The following is a 21,202-nucleotide window of genomic DNA, read 5'->3' as shown; positions in this document are numbered from 1 at the left end:
ATATATATATGTAGTTCTGAAACGACATATATATATATATATATATATATATATATATATATATATATATATATATATATATATATATATATATATATATATATATATATATATATATATATAAATCTCCAAATCCGTGGATGGAGTTCAGGCAGTCATACACAAATGCATTTAATCCTTGTTTAGTTCCTCTATTGCATAACTGCGATTGTGTTATCTCATCTCTAAATGCAAGTCGCTCCTTATCTCATGGTTAGTGCTGAAATGCATGAATCCATGCTCCAATAGCTGGAGCACAGCGTCAACAGAGTGTAAAGGTGGACCTCTGCCACGGTTGTCCACCGTCTTTCAATACTCTAGATCATCCTCGCAAACACAATACACCCTTAAACCTTCAGTTTTCAGCATTTGAGTCACATCCCTGAGCTTCACTGGTTGTATACCTCTTCTTCCATTGTCACATTCTCCACTCTGCATGTCTAAAACACACGAGACGTCCCTCTGATATACTCATGTGTGATTTAGTCCTAGTTCTGGTCACCCCACAAGGACTCACATCTCCGACTCCTCAGTTCCATACATCTCTTCTTCTTCTTCTGCTGACATTTCCCACAGATTCGCAAGTCTTCCACCTCTTGCTCTCCTCCTAACATTCTCTGTTCAACATCTTCCCTGTCTCACCTCTATGTTTGTCCAAACCATCAGTCTACATCTCCAAACTTTGTCGAAACACAGATCTGCCCATCTGATATACCTGTTGCAGCTCTCACACCTAAAGAAAGCATGAGGATCTTCATGCTAACACTGCCGCTGCCTGCGAACAAGACTCACTGCTATCCCACAAAGCTTCTCTTCTCTCTCTTCTTTAGATGATGAAGTGTGGATCTGTCAAATATAAAGAAGCTTCTTACCGGTGAATGATGCGTTTGGAGCGCAGGTAGCCGAGAGCCAGGGCCAGTTCACAAATGTAGAACTTGACGGTGCTCTCTGAGAAGTGGACGTTCTGCTGCAGGTGGTAGCGCAGATCTCCACCCAGCAGCAGATCCACCACCATAAACATGTCCTCCTCGTCCTGGAAGGAATACCTGGGGATAGGGACAGGCTTTGTTTGGACTCATGTCAAATGACTTTGCCAGTCAGTAGGACTTGTATTTACATTTCAGACCGCGGAACAGATTGGAGTGGACTGTGCAATAACCCTGGGGCCACGTGTGAGACGCGGCGGACACTTCTGACAGCAGGCGCGGGGCACCCGACTGTGGCTGCTGCTCTTCCCCCAGGAGCATTTACATTATACATGAAACCCCTAAAAAGAAGACGGAGCAGCTCTTAACTGAACGCTGACCTCGATTTTTTTGCTTTTAATGCTGCTCTGCGATGCTACTTTTTTATGATCATATGGGTGAGAATCTCTGGCAGCAGTAGAAGAACAGCACGTCGAGTCAAGTCGCCCGAGTCCAGTAAATCATTTGAGTGACTGAGGTCATGTGATCCAATTTTACATTGACGTTAGATATGGATGAGTCCCACAAAACTGGGTCGCAGGAAGTGTGTCGGAGTCATGTTGACTGTAATTTAATGTTCAAGTTTTAAAAAATTCAAATGTTTTCAGAGGGTGTAACTGGATGAATCAGTCTCTCCAAGACCTTGAGTTGGACTACATACAATTCTAGTCAAACACGTTCTGTGAGCCTGTCAAGATGTGAGGGGCTCAGCGACTACGACCCACTTGCCCTTGAGCAAGTTTCATTTCCATTTTGTGAGCCTCAGCAGTTTGTTGTGACTCACCCATCTCCTCCCCAGGAACTTGAGCCTCACTAACTCAATCATACATGTGGGACTCAGCGATGCCATGACTTGAACCCACAGTCTATGCACCCTCCCAGATGTATATGACTCAGTTTGGACCGGGTTCCTCAGGTCACTTACTGTCTATGATGTGGAGTTTCACTTTTTTAATGTTTCAAAAGAGTTAAGATATTTACTTCCTGTCTTCCAACTTGAGTGACTCAATTACGTATGTGGGAATCAGCAAATCTACTTCCTGTCTGGTGAATTGATTCACCTGGACTGACTCAAAAATAACTGAGTCACTATAGAGGGCGAGAGCCATGAACAAGAAGCATACACTTAACCGGACCTAAGAAGGATCCAGCCCATTTTCACACCTTGTCCTTTTCTTCTATTTCTCTCTATTCTCCTAAGGACTTGATGCCTGCTGCAAATCACAGCAGTAAACGGAAACGCCAGGAGCCAATTGCGCTCACGTCAACGCGCTGAGGCAGAGTTACTCACACAGAAAGTGGCCGCGACCTCAACAAATAGTGACTGACGGTAACAAACAGGCAAACACCTTTACACTCAGAGTTTCCTCACACTATATCACCGACTGAATCGGGACATCGGCCAAAGCACATTTCTGAGTGTAAATGAAAAATGAAGAGAACTGTAACAGGCCAGAGGAAGCACTCGTCTGATGACAGGGAAGTCAGCACAAGTCAGCACACAGTCTCTCACCTTGAGATGTGCTATTTGAATCGGCACACAGATCATCGGTAAACCACTGAAGTGCTGGAATCACCGGCCACTGGCCAAGAGTTTAATGAAATACATAATAAACTATTTTAATTCTTTGCGCACCTTAGTCAACTCCCTGTGTTGGTAACTCAATCCAAGTCATTGAGTTCATTGTCAGGTGTTTTTGGGGAGGAGTTTTCAGTTGCGTGGATCTGTGTGATTGAGAAAGACTCACGTTACCAGACAGGAAGTGCTTGAGACTCACTCACCGTTCTATTTGGCTTAGCTATGCTACGCTATATGACTCACTCAGGTGTATTTGACTCATCAATTCCCTAAGCTGCAATAGCTTCTTGACCAGTGCTAGGGCTCTTATTGAGTTTACTATGTGACTACACAATGACTTGACAATTCCTGCGACTGTCTGACTCGTGAATAATGATTCCACTGCACAAAATTGCAGTACCGCAACTCCGGCCGTAACCTCACCTTGAATGATGTCTGCCAGCCTTGAATGGGGCCACACGACATCAGAGAAAATCTGTGTCATTACATTTGTCATAACAACAGATTAGATATTTTAGGATGTCACGTCCTCACGCAGCTGCTGAACTGGGTCAGAAAATGCATTTGTGTTTGGCTGGATTATCTGGCCACTTTTCCTGGTCCAGCTTGTTTCAGGGGAGTTTCAACACAGACTCCCAATCAGGCACTTTGCCAGTGAGTCAATGACATGGAGTAAGTGAGGCATACACACCTGAGTGAATCTCAGTGACCCAAAAGCATGGAATCACTGAATCACCTATGAATCACAGAAGAGTTGGACCCCGACACGAGTAGATGAGTTTTTGAGATTCAAGATACCTGAAAGTACCTGAGTCACAGCATCACTGAATCCCACAAATCTAAGCGAATCCCTGAAAAGATGGACCCAAACAGCGGAATGCACAGTTATGATTGGAGGCAGGTCCAACATTTCCGGTCGAGTTATTGAATCAGACTCGATGATATGTTGCCAGGCAGCTGCACTTCAGAGTCCCACCATCAGGGTCACATTTCCCAGTGAGTCCCAGTGATCACCTAGATCTGGTCTCTCTCTATGGCGAATCTGAACCCAAGTCCCTATTTTTCAGTCCCTTTGACTGAAAGCAATAGCAATGACATGAGTTACACTCACACTCAGTCCGACTTATTCAAGCAGGTCCCTTTACTTTTGCAACAGTTCTGACTCATGTGGCTACAGAGGGTAGCAAGTTCACACCCAGCTTGGTTGGACTCTTTGTGACGAACCCCAGTTCTTTATGGAGTTTCAATCTTCTCCAAATGTTTGTGTGGGTTTTCCCTGGGCCCTCCAATTTCCTCCCACTGTCCAAGAGTGGACGTGTGCCCTGTGATGGGTAGAAACCTGTCCATGGTGTACCCTACCTCTTGCTCCAATGAGCTGGAACAGGCTCCAGTAGGAGAATTAATGAGTGAATACGTGAAGAATGAGTGAATCTTAGCACATGCTGGTCAAATGCTTGGTCCATCCGACAGTAAAAGCAGTGCTTCAAATTGTTATTTGCACACAAAAGGCGATGCTGGTTGGGGGATTCTGGACAGGGTTTCCCAAGCTCTCAGCCTGATGCGACCCTCGGACGAGATTAAAAATGTATAGTGCTTAAAAATATCCGCACAGGATTCCAGTTAGCCACACAACGTCGCGGTTCAGCAGCTCCAGAGGATCCCGGGAGTTTTCTGGCTGCAGGTTTGTGCCACGCCACTGCGCCTTCCTCCTGGTTGCCCTTCTCTCTGCACTCACAGGGATTGATTGAGGCGACTCCGACCTGTCTGCCGAGGCTCAGATAATGCTGAGACCACTTTAGCTGCAGGAGTCCTAAGAGTGTGGAAAGACTATCTACGTCAAGTCCCTCTTCAGATGATGAACACGTCGTGAAAGTCAAGGGGCATCAAACAACGTCCTGGCGTTTAACATGTTTATATATCTAAAAATGAGGTCTGTATGAGACTCGACGACTGCTCACAAAGATCGTGTGTCAAACGCTTCAAGGTTGAAGGTGCGACAACTCTGCAGACACCTTGGTGACTCATTGTCAAAGCCTGTTCCTAACTTGGACAATATTTTCTTGCTATCTGGCAGCCGCAACATCGCAGCCATCGCTGTTTACTTAAGCCTTTTCACATCCTGTCCAGGCAAATGAGAAATCTTTACCTTTGTTCAGAGAGAGAGGAGCCATAATGAGAAGTGACAATCCTGTTTAAGCTCCGCCAAACACCTCACATACCGAGAGATTACCTCCACACACAGATTCACTTATGTGTTGATCCAAACACTCAGGCTGCCAACAGACTTCTATACGATCCATCGTCAATTCTCTGCGGCATATTAATACAGCGGAGGTCGAAGCTGTGGACAAACATGTGCAGTGTTTATTTGTATTCTGTCAACACCAACAGGAAGTCCGCTGCATCTTTATGACTCCGGGAGCAAATTTACAGTCTGGACAAAGGTCGTGTCACCATAGTTAATATCCAGGCCTCTCTACTGTACACCTTCCGTGGTCCGTGCTTCAGATATATATATTAAACTGGACAACAAAACCTTTTTATTTTGCATACATTAATGATTTATTTTTATTCAGCACCACGTTTTCCTCACAAGCTACTTCCCTTAATCACCGATCCCCTGCCCCCCGCCACTCCAGTCGGCCTGCTACTCAAAACAATATTTTATGCTGATTCAGCAATTTCCGAAAGGGTAAATTAGTCCCCTGTGACAATAAAAGTCAAATGGGATTGGGATTAGCTCGCTGCCCTGCCGCACCTCTGACACCGTCACGCGGCTCAGTCGCAGCTGTTAGAATACAAATTAATTTTCTCTGACCTGCTGCTTCAGTTCACTTCTGCTGATACGGTCGTTGAGCGCTGCTAAGTAGGCCGACTTTATTGAGAGGGCAGCAACTGAAACTGTCTGCAGGAGCTTGCTTGCTGTTGGTGATACTTCCCTGTGTGTGCTACCGCCGCACGTTGGGCGCCGATCAACCTGCCACCGTCAGTGCTCAGAGAAGAGGCAGCCCAGTCGCTGCCCTCTGCTTTGCAACTTGCCACTGCCCATGGTGCCATCAGACTCTGTCCCGGGACGTCTTCCGCTATGAATCACACACATCTAAATGATCATTGGGAAACAATCCCGAAACACTGATTCTCTGAGTCACCCTCATCTGTTGAATGCACAATGTGTTGTTATGAGAAACCTACTGCAGTTGCCGGTAGTACTTTCTCCTTTCACGTAGCTCGATGCTAATAAGGACCATATTGTCCGTGGGTCGGTGTGAGTCATCTCTGGATGCCACAGCAACATGTATGTCTACTTGCTCACATATCAAAATAGACTAAAAGCCCAAGCAGAACTCTGAGATCCATTTGCGGCTGCAGCAGAAAAGCTTCTGTGTCATGAGCCGAGAGCCGCAGTTGTCTGTCGATCGGCACCTGGACTTACCGACTTGTCATTAACCCCCTTGACATGAAGGCTGCATTTTCTCCAGATGGCTTTTTGTCCTTGCTCTCAGCCCCTCTTGTCCTCTCGCTGTCTGTCTTTGTCAGTGTTTTCTGATACGCAAGCTTCTGAATGGCCCACATTTATGGGCCTGCGGGTGGTCAGTCCGAGGGGAGAGCAGCCGGCGCGTATGGCTTTTAGTGGCCAGTAATGGAAGTCTCTGGAACCCTCCAGCTCCAGCATCTGAATCGCTCTTTAAATTAAATCTGCCTCTGCCCCATTAAACCCGATCACGAGCTCCCTGTGTTGTTTTTGATGACTAAAAATAGACAGGGAGGAAATCATCTAGCAGTTGAACACTTGCTGATAATGTGCTTTTTACCACCCGAAATGGACAACTCAGTCAAGTGCACCGGTGAAGTGTCAGGTCGATAGAGGCAGCCTTTCCTCACACGCCACCTCCTTACACCTCTGTCTGACTGACAGCTTCCATCAGTCAGTGTCTGGTGTCTTCAGAATATAAACGCTGAGGCACAAGAGCAAAGGCAGAAAAGATGATGCTCAAAACCACCTTAAATTGACGTAACGACACTGAAAACAAGTAATAACCATTCAGCAATATGTCGCGTCAAAATTGCACCCTATGCTCTCATGTATTTTAGGACAACCAAGACAAACCCTTGTGATTTAGAGGGGGATATCCTGTTATTGGGATCCAATGTGGATGCAGAAAGCCATCCATGGTCCACTCATACTTTTACATCAACTATACCTTATGGAGGGTATCTCACCTCTATAGGAGGAGAAGTCGTGGTCTAGTCGGACTGACCCCAAAAGGGATGCCCAATCCACGTTGGCCAAACTGAGGCTCACATGTTCTCAGATGGAAGAGAAGTACATTATTCCGCCAGGACACTGAGGAACAGGATCTTTTCAGGCTGACTCTTCAGATTCAGGTCTATCCCGGCTACACTGCTGAGTTCTGTATCTGGGATCTCTAGCTGGGAGAGTGGCAGTGAATGAATGAATTTATCCGAAACCTGTCATTCTGTGAGTCAGACAAGAATGTTTACACAGCTATAACAAGTGAAACAAACCAGAAGCTTTTCTTAAGTAGCTCCATCACCACACGTTCCACTGCACACGTATCACGAACAAAAGCGACTCAAAACCCGCCTCATGATACACAGATACACAGCGAACCTGATTTTTCCTTCCCTCCCTGGAGGAATATTCTTTTTATTCTGCTGTTGTGGGACATGGTGCCATTACACTCTCACTCTCTGAGGGGAAATTTCACATGAATAGAGAGTAATGTCTCGCTCCGCATGGAAATGAAAAGCTATTGTATTGAAACGGAGCAATAGCCCGATGCCTGCAAGCAACGCTGCCTTTTACTTTAGCAATATCTCAGGCTTGTTAATGCACGACGTCTTGTCGTGCGACTGTGATGCAGCGACTTTATTAAAGTGCCATTTCATTTCGTTCTGTGGGTAGGTTGAGACTGATGCTAGCAAATGAAGGCAGGACTTTTGTTGCAAACAGGTGACCAGGAAAATGAGAAGAAAAACATGTCAAACTTTTTGGTTCTTGTGTGTAACTCTGTCTTTGTCCATCATTGCCCTGATGATCGCTCACACACATGAGGCATAGTGTCTTAAATGACACTAAAAAGAAACAGTCTCAGACTGTTTCTGAGACTGTGTTTTCCTATTCACTCTGGACCTAAACAACTTTGTCATGAGCTTGTTATTATTGTGCTCATGAAGAACCTCACGGCCTCAGGCTCAGATGGACTAATCCCAAACTGCAGCTTCAAACACAGAAACAACCGCACATTAGTGAGACTTAAGTAAACAAGTGACGTTGTGTACATCAATTCTTGAAAGCCGTCTGGCCAAGAATTCTAATGGATTGTTAATGTTCCTCACATACTAACTTCATAAGAGCCGAGATAGAAGCGGTGTAAAGGAAATGACATCACTCCATCAGAACCCTGTAAATGTCCTTGCTTTATGTCAGATAACTGACCCATGCCTCCGTCCCTTGTGTTGGTAAATTTCAAGAAAGCAATAGCTGCGCTCTGCTGACTCGGATGTCCATTACTAACACCCCCCGTCCATTTCCTCCCTTGTTTATCCCTGGCACACACTTCAATGAAGGCTCCGCTTACACAGAGGGAACTAACACTTAGACGGGCATAACACGCCGTCCCACAGGAGCTGGCACATCAGTAAACTGACTGAGTGGCACGATTGGTGCCAGAGGTTGTGCAGTAATACTGTTAGAGGTCAAACCTAGTCAGGAAGAGAGGATGTTTATAAGAGCTGTCTGCTCTCAGTTAATCCTTTAAGACACATAGGAAAGTGAGAAAACAACAAGGATGCTGCTTGAATGAAAAAAAAAAACAGTGGCTGCCCATAGTCCAGTTTGTACCACTCGCTTATCCCAACCACTGACTAGCTCCTTACATGCCAGAAAATGTCATCGGGAGGACTCGATTAAAGAGGGCGGAGTTTTGTGGAGCAACTTTGTCCTGAGACGTAGAGGAGACGCATAGACTCTCTTGTTGATGATTAGAGTAAGGAAAGACCTTACACCCCCCTTCCTTTTTTAAGGAAGGAGCGACTACCCCACTTTCCTAGGCTTGAAGCCAAAAGGTTTTTAGAAAGGTGTTGAATATCCTCTTGATGTTCAAACTTTTGTGGAGCAGGACAACAAATGGAAGGTTCTTCTTTTGCCAAAAACAACACAAGTAACTTGTGTCCCATTACCCAACAGATCCGGACACTATGGGATCTCCCTATCCTAGCAGATTTCGGGTTATAGGGTGTGGCCTTAGGCAGACTTCGGAATAGGGGATACATTTCTGACACTAATAAAGGACTTCCCTGGTGTCCGAGCGGCTCCACTATCCACATTACTTTCCTTGAAGCCTTCTTGGTTATTGACCCCAAATATCAATTTCTACATGTGATGAAACCGTGTTCTCCAGATGATGGGAATCTGCTTCAGTCGTATTTTTGAGTCTTCAGAGCTGCTTGTGTTTTGCTCATTTGTGCCGCCTTGGTGATTTCCAAAGGGAGGCAGGACTAGCAAAGCTATAAAAAGAATGGACGCACAAAGGCCGAAGCACAAAAACGGCGAGCGAGCGCCAGAGGTCGACCAAACTAAAAGCTCATTTTCTGCATGGACTTGGCTCGGCGCTGTTCATCTGCCTCCAGGTAATCTCTCTGTTTCTGACATTGAGCGCTTACCTCAGGACAATCTAAGCTTGCGCCAGCTCAACACAACACCAGACACAGAAGAGCAGAGAGAGAGAGAGATTGGGAGCGTGGGCAGCGCTGACCCAAGCACATCTCTGGTGGAAATCACCCGTCCAAAGGAGCTTCACGCTGCATTACCCTCCGATATTTTTTTTGTCCAACACAGCATGCAGTCAAGCAAAGATGAGGGGATTGCCATTGTTTGTACACTGCAGACTTTCTTCTCTCTAATGAGCCTCCCTCCTTTACTTTTTAATTCCTCAAAGCAGTAATTAATAGACTGCTATAGCTTTCCATGGAGGCGAGGCCAAAAATATTCCACCAATAAATCAGCTTTAAATCATGAATAATAATGACTTACATTTATACAGCAGTTTAATGACACCTAAAGCGTTTTATAGAAACCATGAATCATACAGTGCCACAGTCCCACGCGTGGAGGCTAGCTAGCTGTAGCTGCCTGTAGCCACAGCCCTCACACACATTCACATGAGGCAAGGTAGTCTTGCTTAGGCAAAACACTCTTTTACTGTGCCACTGTATCACTTTTGACAGTACTTGTGTTACAAGTAAACGCTGCACAATGGTGGCCCTGTAATGGAGCCATTCTTGACCAACACATTTCCACTGTTGAGGCAGAGCATATTGACTATCGTCAACTGGACTACTGTGTCCAAAGGCGACTCAGAGGTCAGTCTTGGATGTTGCATGTTGATGCACAGGAAATTCAAGTACAAAGAATAGAATACCTTATGTGCCCATCAGCGCCACCCCATGTTCTTAACCCTTATCCCAACCTTTCTTTTTTAAATGTGTTGCACAGCTTGGTGATAAAGTGCCTACTGCATCAGGTTGCGGCAGTGGAAACGTGATCCAGCACGGAAGGCTGACTTCTGCGTCACCTTAGTGACCCTAGTCCACAAAACGCTCATCGATATTTGACGTCTTGTTGTCTGTTTCCTGAAACACTTTTTCCAGCTCGATGCCGACTTTTGGAACATTTTATTTTACGCAATGAAATCGCAACATTGATTAATAATACGAAAAAAAACGCAGACTGAAATGTTCAATGAGGCTTGGCTCGGGCGACAAGAAGATTTCATGTAATTGACTGCTACTTTGTACCAAACAGTTCAGTAGTAATACACCTGAAGTTGCAGGAGAGTAACTGTCAGGCGTATAGATACGACACACTTGGATGGAGGACCTCAGACAGCCCACACGTCACCCTTCAGCCGGACACTGGCAGCGATGACTGGTCCGTTCCTCTGCTGCCTCTCCGCTCAGGAGAAGGTGGCTTTCCTCTCAGCAGCAGGCGAGTGGGAGGCCCTATCAAGATTGAATGATGCCTTTCAACCCGGATCTCTATAAGCAGAGCTTATCAAGAATCTCAAGGCTTCCTGGTCCTCAGTCAGCGTCGACTTTCAAGTTATGACTGAATTACTTCACCGTAGCTGATGAGTCATAGATGAGCTCCCACTGTTTGTGCAAGGTTGTTCCGAGGAAAGGGAAAGTCCTTCTGTCCATAACACCTGATCGGTGAGCCATTTTACGTCGCGCAACATGTAAAGTGGGTGGATGATTTAATTGTGCTCTTCACCGTCATCCCTTCGCTCTGGACTCCAACTCTATCCAGAGTGAAGGGTTTAATGGGCTGATTCTCCGAACAGTCTTGCTTTCATTGTCAGGAGGCCGTCACCATAAAAGTCAAACGGGTGGCTCAGACTGCACTTCAGAATCATCCAGCTGGTTGTTAACGGTGGTAAATTCGGGGCAGGAATCGATGACATCATGCTCCAGAGAGTTTCTCTTTTTACATATTTTATACATGAGAGCGCATTAATAGTGAAATAAAGTGAATGTGAGAGTTTTGGAGGTGGGAGATAAAAGGTGTATAAGAGTGCGAGGTGATCGAAACCAAACAAGCTTTGAAAATAGTCTGTTGTATAGAAGCAATGACCATAAACATGCATCAATCGATTGGAGAAACATTTCACCAATATTCAGGATCATTTTACTCAGAAAATAAGCTCTGTTTTCCCATCGCATTACTGCTTCAACGTCCTTGTCTGAGAGTAGAAACTAGGCTCTGAAGGTCAGTGGAACATCCACATATCTCGTATGGCTTGGTCAGGTGACATGATCTTTACGTTACGACCATAGCCTCTCTGCATTTTGGTCGGCCGAATGGCCAAAATATACTTTTTTTTCCACTGTTGGCGTTTATGATTTACCATGTCACACGGCGTCCGAAGGCATGCAGTTGGTTGTCACAACAACTGTGTCAGCCAAGTTTGGGGATTTGACTGCACAATGCATTTGGGACTTGCCTTCACGGAGAAGAAGGAGGCAAAAGCACGAGCCTTGTGCAATGACTCCGCTATGTCCGCCTTTTTCACTCAATAATCTTCTCATCAGATTTGGATTCTGCTTCGACATATTCGTAAATCTGGTCTGCGTATCTTGGCTCCACCTTCCCTCCTCTCTGGGCTTCTTTGACGTGTTCGTGATCTCCATGGCAACGTCAACGGTGGAACCATCCGACTGTACCGACGTAACGACAAATGACAGGTCGGGAAGGATGTCACATGACACAACTCTCTCCCTGTCACTCTGTGCAACTGTTCGAAAACTGATCTGATGTTTGGTCACGACAAATTTGGGGAAAAATCGGACCGATGTCGTGTAATCTGACCAAGACATAAAAGCAACAGGTCGGGGTATAACTCTCCAGTCCTTTTCTCCTATGATGATAGTGGAGATGTGTCGGAGTTTGAGGGGGATGGCGGGTGGGCGGAGCATGACACCTTCATCGTCAGACCAGGAAGTGGAAGATATGCTTGGCAAATGACCTGAACATTGCAACTTTGCCACTCTACATGTTTTGCATGTTGTAGAAAACTCATAAAGAAGTTACTCATTTACTCATTAAAAAGTTGTAAAAAAATCTGATCCAGATGTGACATCACCGCTAGGACACATTCCACAAGCGGACACAACGTGTACCTACGGCGGCAGAGTCAAACTTGAGAGGCCTTGTGGGTGACTCACCAGAAGTTGACCAGGAACGGGTGCTCCAGGTTCTGCATGATCTGCAGCTCTTTCAACACGTTGCGCACTTCGTTTCGCTCCACACACTTCAGCTTGTTCATGTACTTCATGGCGTACATCTTCTTGGTGTCTTTCTTCTGAACAATGCACACCTGAGGGAAAAATGTATTTGAAATAAATATGCCGACCAAACCATAAGTATGAAGCAGCTTGATTTGAATCTCAATAAAGATGACAAACTCTGCGATACTAAACAAAAGCACGAGGTGAAATGAGGAGGGCGTGAAGGCTGCCAAACAGTCTATTGATCAGTTGTTTTTGGAGCACAACAGGTCGATGACTGGAGTTGGTGTGTTTTCTCTGAGATTTTCCATGTTCGACCGTCGTCTTCTGAAAGCTGCGATGATCTGTGGAGCAGCTGGCTCGGTTAATCAGCAGAACCTTGATCACATGACTCCTCTGTCCAACAGCTTGTCGGCGGTGATTAGATGTGGAATCTGCAGCTGGATGGAGCTCACGCTGGGAGGGTGTGAGAAAGTGTGTGTCCTGACAATGACGACGCTATTATTCTAGCTCATGTGTTATTCACCAAGCAGATTTACCGTCATGTATTTCCATATATCCTTGTATTTCTCTACTGTACACGTTCCTTTCATATATTTTCTATTATATACTTTACTTTCATTTTTCACTTTCTTTTCAACTTACTATTCTGCTGTTGAGCTCAACATTTGTTTCCACTTTCCATTGCAAGACTTTCTATACTTTATTATTTTTGCTTTTTTTTCCACATTTAGTTCTTTTTCATCCTTAAAATTACAACATTTCTCTATGGACATATTTATTTATCTACATCTACATTTTCAGACAAACAAGTTTCCATTTCTATTTCTATTATTTATTTTCATTTTCAGTCGTGATTTTTTTTACAAAATCTTGGCGTTATAGTCATTTTTTATTCATTTCTTTTTCTACACATTTCATTTATTTATTCACTACAATTGACTTCTCTTTCTGGTGTAAAAACTTTTTTCTTTTTTACGTACAAAATTGTCATTTTGTTGTTATTGTTATTAATTTTGTCATTTGGTTATAAACAAACCCGATTGTGTTTGGGTTTTTTTTCTTTTTCAGTTAAGATTTAACTTTTTATAGTTTAAACACTGACAAACTTTTTTACTACTAGCACTGAGCAAAATTCTAGAATTTAAGTCTTCAGTCTACAGCATAATCATTGTCCCTGCAGTTCAGATGTGCCACTTAGTTTCACATTTTTGAACATTTGTGTCACGTCTCCAAAGCGGAAGCTATGGAATCCTCAGTCGTTTGAGGCCAACAAATCCAACGTACTTAATCTACGTGGTGTTTAAAATGCATGCTGTCAATGTATGTCGCCACACACAGATTACGACAGTGGGATTAGTGAAACTGTGACTCACTTTTCCAAAGCTTCCTTTTCCTATCGCCCTCAAGATCTGGAAGTGGTCGAAGTTGACTGCGGAGAGAGAGCAGAGACACAAACATGACCGACTGTCAAACATCCTATTCGTCCTATCATGCTGCTAGCTTGCTGCTAGTTCTACTCTTTTATCATGTTTTGGAGCGCAGAGTCTCAGACTTTGCTCTCCCTAGCCAGTGGCTAGCTTTGCGACCATTGTTAGCATTTAGTCAGCTACATATTGTTATCGCATTTTTTGCCGCCAATTCTCACAATTTTTACTTGTAGCACTTGTAGCTGTTATTGTGATTTGCATATTGGCTACTCACCATTGCGCTTCCTCTTATTAGCACCTGTTGCTACAACATGCTACTTGTGCAACCATGCTCACAATTTCAGTTGTTGCTAAAATGACCAATAATGACGAATACATTAGCTACAATTTGTGTTTTTCAAGTGAAAACTTCTTGCTTCTAGGTAAAAAAAAAATGCTAATGCAATATTGTTAGTGTTGCTAATATTGCTACTCACATCAACAATTGTAATTTTGCTAGTTTCTTATATCACTTCAATCACTTTTGGGCACTGAATGCTGTAGCAACTATTGCTATGATGGCAGCTATATTAATAGTGCGCCAGTATTACTTTATTATTTATTATTATTAATGATTGAAAACAGCTAAACTATATACCGTATTTTTTTGTTTACTTTGAGTGGCTCAGTCGTATAAGGTGAACTGGTCCAAAATAAAAAAAATGAAAAGACATACTTAAGACGCGCTTCACTATAAGTCACATTTTTGGAGGGGAATTTATATTTAATCCGTAGCTTGAAGCAGTAACATCATGAAGGTCGTTCTTATCATGAAGGTCATTTGTATTCATCGCTACGAAACGTCGCCCTGAAGCGAGCGAGACTGACAAACAGGGAAGCAAGGGGGTTCCATTTTTTAACGTTACTGTCACTGCCATTTTATTATCACAATGTTTCTCTCTGGATGCATTTTAAAACACCAAAAACCGTCATCTAATCCAATTCAGTTTCCTGTTGTGATGTTTTATCGCATGTGAAATTTTAATGTACAGCAGTCGCACCTGACTCTAAGGTAGGTCCAGTGAAACTGTGACTTATAGTCCGGAAAGTACGGTCATGACTCGTCTTGACACGCTGGAATTGCTACGGTTGAGCGACTCCCGGTGGGAATTGTCTTTGAGCTCATCTGAACATCGCGACTGTCAGTCTCCGGGGCAACGGCAGGTCAGGGCTCCAGTCAAAGACATCTTGGATATGAAACAGATTGTTGCGGGTCATTTCTATGTGGCGGCACACACCACCTTGGTTTCTGTTTATTGCCAATTCGTAGCGGATAGAGCTGTTTGTTTCTGGTCGCCATGGCGACCAGAGCCCCAGGTTTTCCCCCGTCACCGTTGCCTTGAGGATGGAACAGCTGCGGCCCACTTTCCAAACTCATCCGGCCAAACATGTTGGATAGAAGTGGCCGTACACAAACCTCCAGCACTTCCCGGGGATATTGGATGTGACAGATGATGCCGCGCTCTGTTAGTCAAGAGACACCGGCTGGATTGTTTCCATTACTACTTTGATTACAGCCATATGTTTAGAAACTCTCGCACGTGCCTCGCACATCCATCATCTTCTTACTCAGCCAACCTTTACTACACAATATGAGCAACCTTCCGTTCATTGCCACAATTCCGCTCCCATCTCGACTGCCATTACATCGTAAAAGGATATTTTAATACTAGTTTTGGAAGTGCTTCGTATTGATCCAGAGAAAGTGAAGAGCGAGAGCGGAGCGAATGCCAGATTTAAACGGCGGCGTGGACAATGTTCGGTAATAGATGGTGGGCACTTGAGTGACAGAGCGTGAAATGATTGAAATCCGTGCATGAAGGGAATTGAATCATCTGAACGGGAAACTCATCTGCTGGTCAGTTTCGACATGACACTGTTAATCGGCTTGTGAGGAAGCAGACGCCGATGTTAGGTGCGGATGCCTGAACTGGTGCTGGAGCGACACTAGGTCTCCCCAGGTTTGGCTATTAATGGATGCCAGCGTGAGGGTCATTACCGCCACCAGGGGTAATTACGTTGAAGGGTTTCGATGAAAACATGAAGGAGAGTGATGAGAACTGGCGGGTGTTGAAGTTCACTGGACTGGTCTGGGGAAATGGATGGTGAAACCTCTCACGCACACATGAGCAAACATGTACAATGGATGAGTGAAACCTCGAGCTAGAGAGATCACGAGTGTCCTTCCTCCATCCTCAACCTCAAACCTCAAAAATGCAGGAGCAAGGACTGGCCCAATTCTTAGGAGGTTCAATTCAGGAACAAGACTGAGGACCTCACTCCGTATTGAGGAATACCCAGAATCCTTTGCATAGGATCAAAGAGACCAAGCTACAAATGTAAGTATTTTCTTGGTTGATGGAGATATAAAAGATGAAAGACATAAACACAGCTGTAGACGGCATTGATCCTGTCAATGCTTCTTGCTCCCCCCCTTCTTGTTCTTGTTCTTGTTCTTCTTGTTGTGGTTCTTCTTCTTCTTCTTCTTCTGAATTGACAGATGGAACGGCACTTTGGCGTAATGCTGCCACCAACATGCTGGGGATGTTGCTGCCTTAAGGAGTGTTGAGGGTTGAGGAATGAATTACAATTCACCCGAAGTCACTTGATCGCACATGTATGTAAATTTAACACGTACACTGTACATGAAGATTGTCGTGCACACACACCCAAAGCTTTGAACACACGTGAATCATTGAGCATCATGTTTGTATTTGACTCTCGTGTTCAATCCTGAATCGCACATATTTCCTTTACGCAAACAAAACCAACAGCACATGTATTCAATCCCCTGTACTCACAAAACTTGTCGTACACACATCTATGAAGCCTGTCACATGCACACAAACATTAGTGAACAGTTAGCTAACACACTCACATGCACACAATGACAAACGTGTATGACGTTGCCAGAGATATCACAAGTCCTAGTCACTTGTTCGCACATACATGTAATTTAACCACACACATACACTGTATTAGAAGACTGTTGTGCACACACACCCAACAATGAACACACATGTGAATCGTTGAGCATCATGTTTGTATTTGACTCTCTTGTTCAAACCTGAATCGCACATATTTCCTTTACGCAAGCAAAACCTACAGCACATGCATTCAATCCCTTGTACTCACAAAACTTGTCGTACACACATCTATGAAGCCTGTCACATGGACACACACATTAGTGAACAGTTAGCTAACACACTCACATGCACACAATGACAAACGTGTTACGTAGCCAGAGATATCACAAGTCGTAGTCATTTGTTCGCACATGTATGTAATTTAACCACACACATGAAACCTCTACTTTTGAGTATGTATTGCGCACGCACAACTTTTTAATCCACCCTCTTGCACCCACGCTTGTCAAGCAAGTACTCATATGTGACTACTCTTGCAGCCTTTGCAACCTTGCACACTTTGAGCACCGAATCGCACACATTTCATTTACACATATGAAACCTAAAGTACACGTTTTATCACCAGCAATCACAAAACCGCACACAAGTCGTACACAGATGCAGAAAACCTGTCGCACACCTATGAAACCAAGTGAAACCTTTCGTGCACACAATAAAATCTGGACACGCCTGAAACCTCTCTAAGACAATGGAAACCTCACATGCACACATACTCATGAAAGCAGTCACATGTAAACTGTTGCACTCAGTTGCCTGGACAACTCAGACGCAGAAAAAGCCAGCTCAGCAGTAAACACAGCACGTGGTATTAACAAGTCTCCCGGCTACACCAAAGTGAAACTGACGTGCCGCACGAGGGACGTTCGGTCCTCTGAGGAGAAAGACTTGTCTGGACAAGGTTCGCCCGCACGAGCACACTTCTGTGTCGAGTTATTGTTATTGACTGAAGAGAGATTAGAGCTAAAGGATGTAGAAGTGATCTCTGAGTTCTGCAGACAGAACAGTCGCAGGAGGTATCCACACCTCACTCATCTTTCAAACCGCAGAATCATTTAGCTCATTACATTTTTGTGCGCGCGCACGAGGTGCTGCTCTGCATCGGGGTCAACCATGAGGAATGGTCTGTTCGTGGTTGTGGAAATGGATAAGTGATGGGACAGTTGCAATGAGAATGGATGATGTTTTGAGGACATGAGGTCAAACAGGAAGACATGGATGGATTGACTGGAGAGAGAAACATTTTGCTTCCAAATAATATATATATTTGCTAGTGACTTTATATTTCATATTCATGTTGACTTTTCTTCAACATATATATATATATATATGTTTATTCATTTTTATTTATTATGTACAGTTTTTGCTGAAGTCCAGGTTATTGATTTTTTTATTTATCTGTTTTTCCCTAATAAGCAATATGATGATCAATAGTTTTTGTTTTAACTCTCATATTCATTTTAAAATACTAAATTCAATTTTATCTGTATATTTATAGACTTACTATTTTTTGGAAATTATTTAGATTTGAGAGGCCAAAGTGCTTCCTTTTTTTCCCAGCTTTTTTTATTATTATTTTTTATTATTTAACATCAAGAGTATTGGCTTTTACCTTTCAGTTCTGCTGCTTCGACCGTTCAGCTATGGCTAGCTACCGCGTGTGACAGAACAAAGATGGTCCACGGTGAGGAGGTTTAACTCTCCCATTAAGAAAATTGACAAAATTGTGGTCAAATGTGACTTATAATATGCCACAAAGACTATATTCTGAGATGCTCAGTCGTTCTGTTTCACTGCATTATCAGGTGCAGGTCACCACGTGTGCTGATATTAGGACGATTGTGCTGCACCACACCGACAGAATGACTCCATTTTAGTGAGTAAAGTTCATAAAAATCCTTGCTTGACAGTGGTCACTTCCTCTGGGCGAAGGAAATAGGTGGGAAATCCACTTGTGATTAAATTCACTTTGACTTATTGTTGGACGTCCTCCGGGAGGCGCCAGCCTGGAATTCATTTCCCAGACTGATTCAGATCAATAAACAGAGGACAGAAGTTTGAGAGAGACTCACCCTCGTCTGAGTCGTGAGTGACCGGAGCCTTGCTGGACTGTCCGAGCCCCATCTTGCTCCTGGTCAGATGCTCCGTCGGCTGCGCTCAGTTCTCGCTCATCTCACACTCGGGGACTGGCATCTACAGCTTGTCTTTCGCCGACTTCACCTCTCGCATCATCTCTCTCTCACACACATACACACACACAAACTAGGCTGTGAGTTTCTCAGCAGCGGTGGCAGCAGGCAGACGTGCGTCTGTGGCGGGAGGGAGGGCGATCTGCCTGTGACCCTCTGAGGACTGAGAGTCTAACCTGCTGCCACACAAACATGACACCACACACACACAGGGAGGGAGGGAGGGAGGGACAAAGAGAGAAAACACAGCTCTCAAGACTTGAACTGAACCACCATGCAAGGCCACTCAAAGCTGTCGGACTGAAACACACCTTGTGCTAATGGGCCCCATGGCATTCGATCAGGGGCCAGTGGCCCCCACCCCAGTTTATGTGTCTAGTTAGTCAACTCGAGGTTTTGAGTAGGTGCTTGTTTGTACTCCCCATCCTTCTGTCAGCTTCTCACGGGCACTCAGGTTTCCTCCCTCTGTACTCATATTGTGGATCATCAATGACTCTCACACACGAGAGTGTGTGTTATGATGGCTGAGAAGTGCAAAACAAAACTCATTTCTAAAAACACAGACACAACAAACGTACTATCACAAAATAAAACACACAATAACAGAAACTAAATACACATTCACAGAGCAAAACAATCGATCGATTTTTGTTTTGTGATTGTGTCTTTTGTTTCGTGAAAGTGTGTGACATTTTGTGTTATGTTTTGCACCTCGCAGCCACCGTAGTATATGGTTGTGTGTCGATACACTTCTTAGCTTGGGCTGGAGCGCTGTCCAGGGTGTCCCCCACCCCTCACACCAAGCAGCAGGGACATGGCAACCAAAGACAGTGAATCTCTCGCTGGATTAAATTTTAAGTGACAAAAACAGAAAGCAAAATCTCAAAACTGTGGCAAAGTGCACACAGAACATGAGGTCCAAAATATATATAATATAAGCATCATGCCAGATTCTTTCAATTGAGACTAGTGGTTGCCTCACTCACGTTTTCGTCAATTATTTCAGTGAATTTTTTTTAGTTATTCATGTTGCAAAAAACACAGGAAATGTTTCATTCTATGTTTTATATTTGGTAATGTTTGGTATATTACGTGACAAATATCTTGTGATTTTTTTATCAGAAATATGTAGAAATTACTAATGATCATGACGTTCAAGCAAAAATACATTGGAATAATATTTTTCTAAATATATCTAAAGACGCAATTGAGTTGGGAAATCCATTCAATAAAAAGTAACACTGCAAAAGAAATTTTAAAATATTATCAGAAATATTTTGGACCAGATTGGGGCACTCAAACGGCCATCTTTGGCCCATGATCCAGACGTAGCCCTCCACTGATGAAGGTGTTTTACGAGTTTTACACTGACTTGAAGTTTAAATCATTCTACTCGACTGTTTTGATTCAGGAGTAAAGTTCTTTCTTCCCATCTGAGAGGGTTTTTTTTCGACTAAAGTGGCGGTGGCCATGGCAACCCTCGTCACTTCCCGCCGCTACTCTAAGGTCACCGCTATCATCCGTGGACCCGGTGAAGCAGTCGAGCTCCCCGGAGAGCCGCGGTGCTCACCTACCTCTGGACGCAGCTGGCTGTCCGAACATGGGCGCATCTCCAGCCGGGCTTTGCTGCAGAGAGGAAGAGCAACAGCCACTTGTCCGAACGCCGGACCGGACCGGCTCAGGCGACGCGGATTCCCCGCGGATCCCAGACGGTGACAGCTGATGCGGAGATGGAGAAATGAAAGTTGGATTTTAGGGAGGAAGAGGGAGCGACTGACCTCCACGTTCCCGCATGTGTCCGCCACTGCAGGCGCGTTCACACGCAGCCAGACGGTGGGGGCTGCCCCCCCTCACCCCTCTCTCCCCCTCCCTTCAACTATCAATTCTTAAAAATACGACCGTTCTCTTTCATATTGTTGCGTCACACTTCCATTCCACGCTGGGTGTTGCTCCGCATTTCCTCCCGAATGTCAGCCCTAAGGTAGAGACACGTGATTAAAAAAAAAACAAAAAAAACAAGAATCGAACATCCTGCTGGAGCCGCGTTTTAATTCACGACTACAGCATGAAACATTGGCCATAATTTTGGGCAAAATTCGTGCAGAATTTGAAACTCTGCTGGTGTGACGGTTAGCTGGCCGACAGCTCCCTCTGGTGGTGGCATGCTGGAAATCACCGATCAAATTTTCTTTTTTTTTTTTTTTTTTTTTTTTTTTGCTAAAATGTA

General features: G+C 44.3%; 1 protein-coding gene across 2 annotated transcripts in view; it reads right to left on the bottom strand.

Annotated features, from left to right (window-relative positions):
• Positions 1–20,766, bottom strand: part of stk32a (serine/threonine kinase 32A) — a 48,324-nt gene extending 27,558 nt beyond the window's left edge. Inside the window, exons 1-5 of one of the 2 annotated variants that reach the window (XM_053846926.1) lie at positions 20,550–20,766; positions 18,859–19,154; positions 13,770–13,825; positions 12,331–12,482; positions 912–1,085 (exon numbers count right to left, since the gene is read on the bottom strand). In XM_053846926.1, coding sequence (XP_053702901.1) covers positions 912–1,085; positions 12,331–12,482; positions 13,770–13,825; positions 18,859–18,910 — 434 coding nt within the window. In that variant the 5' untranslated portion in view covers positions 18,911–19,154; positions 20,550–20,766. The remainder of the gene's footprint in view (positions 1–911; positions 1,086–12,330; positions 12,483–13,769; positions 13,826–18,858; positions 19,155–20,549) is intronic. The other variant, XM_053846927.1, reaches the window with a different exon arrangement.
• Positions 20,767–21,202: the final 436 nt, after the last annotated feature.

The sequence above is a fragment of the Synchiropus splendidus genome, chromosome 17 (genome assembly GCF_027744825.2).
Source record: "Synchiropus splendidus isolate RoL2022-P1 chromosome 17, RoL_Sspl_1.0, whole genome shotgun sequence".
NCBI classification, from domain to species: Eukaryota; Metazoa; Chordata; class Actinopteri; order Syngnathiformes; family Callionymidae; genus Synchiropus; species Synchiropus splendidus.
This window is presented reverse-complemented; position numbering and strand designations above follow the sequence as displayed.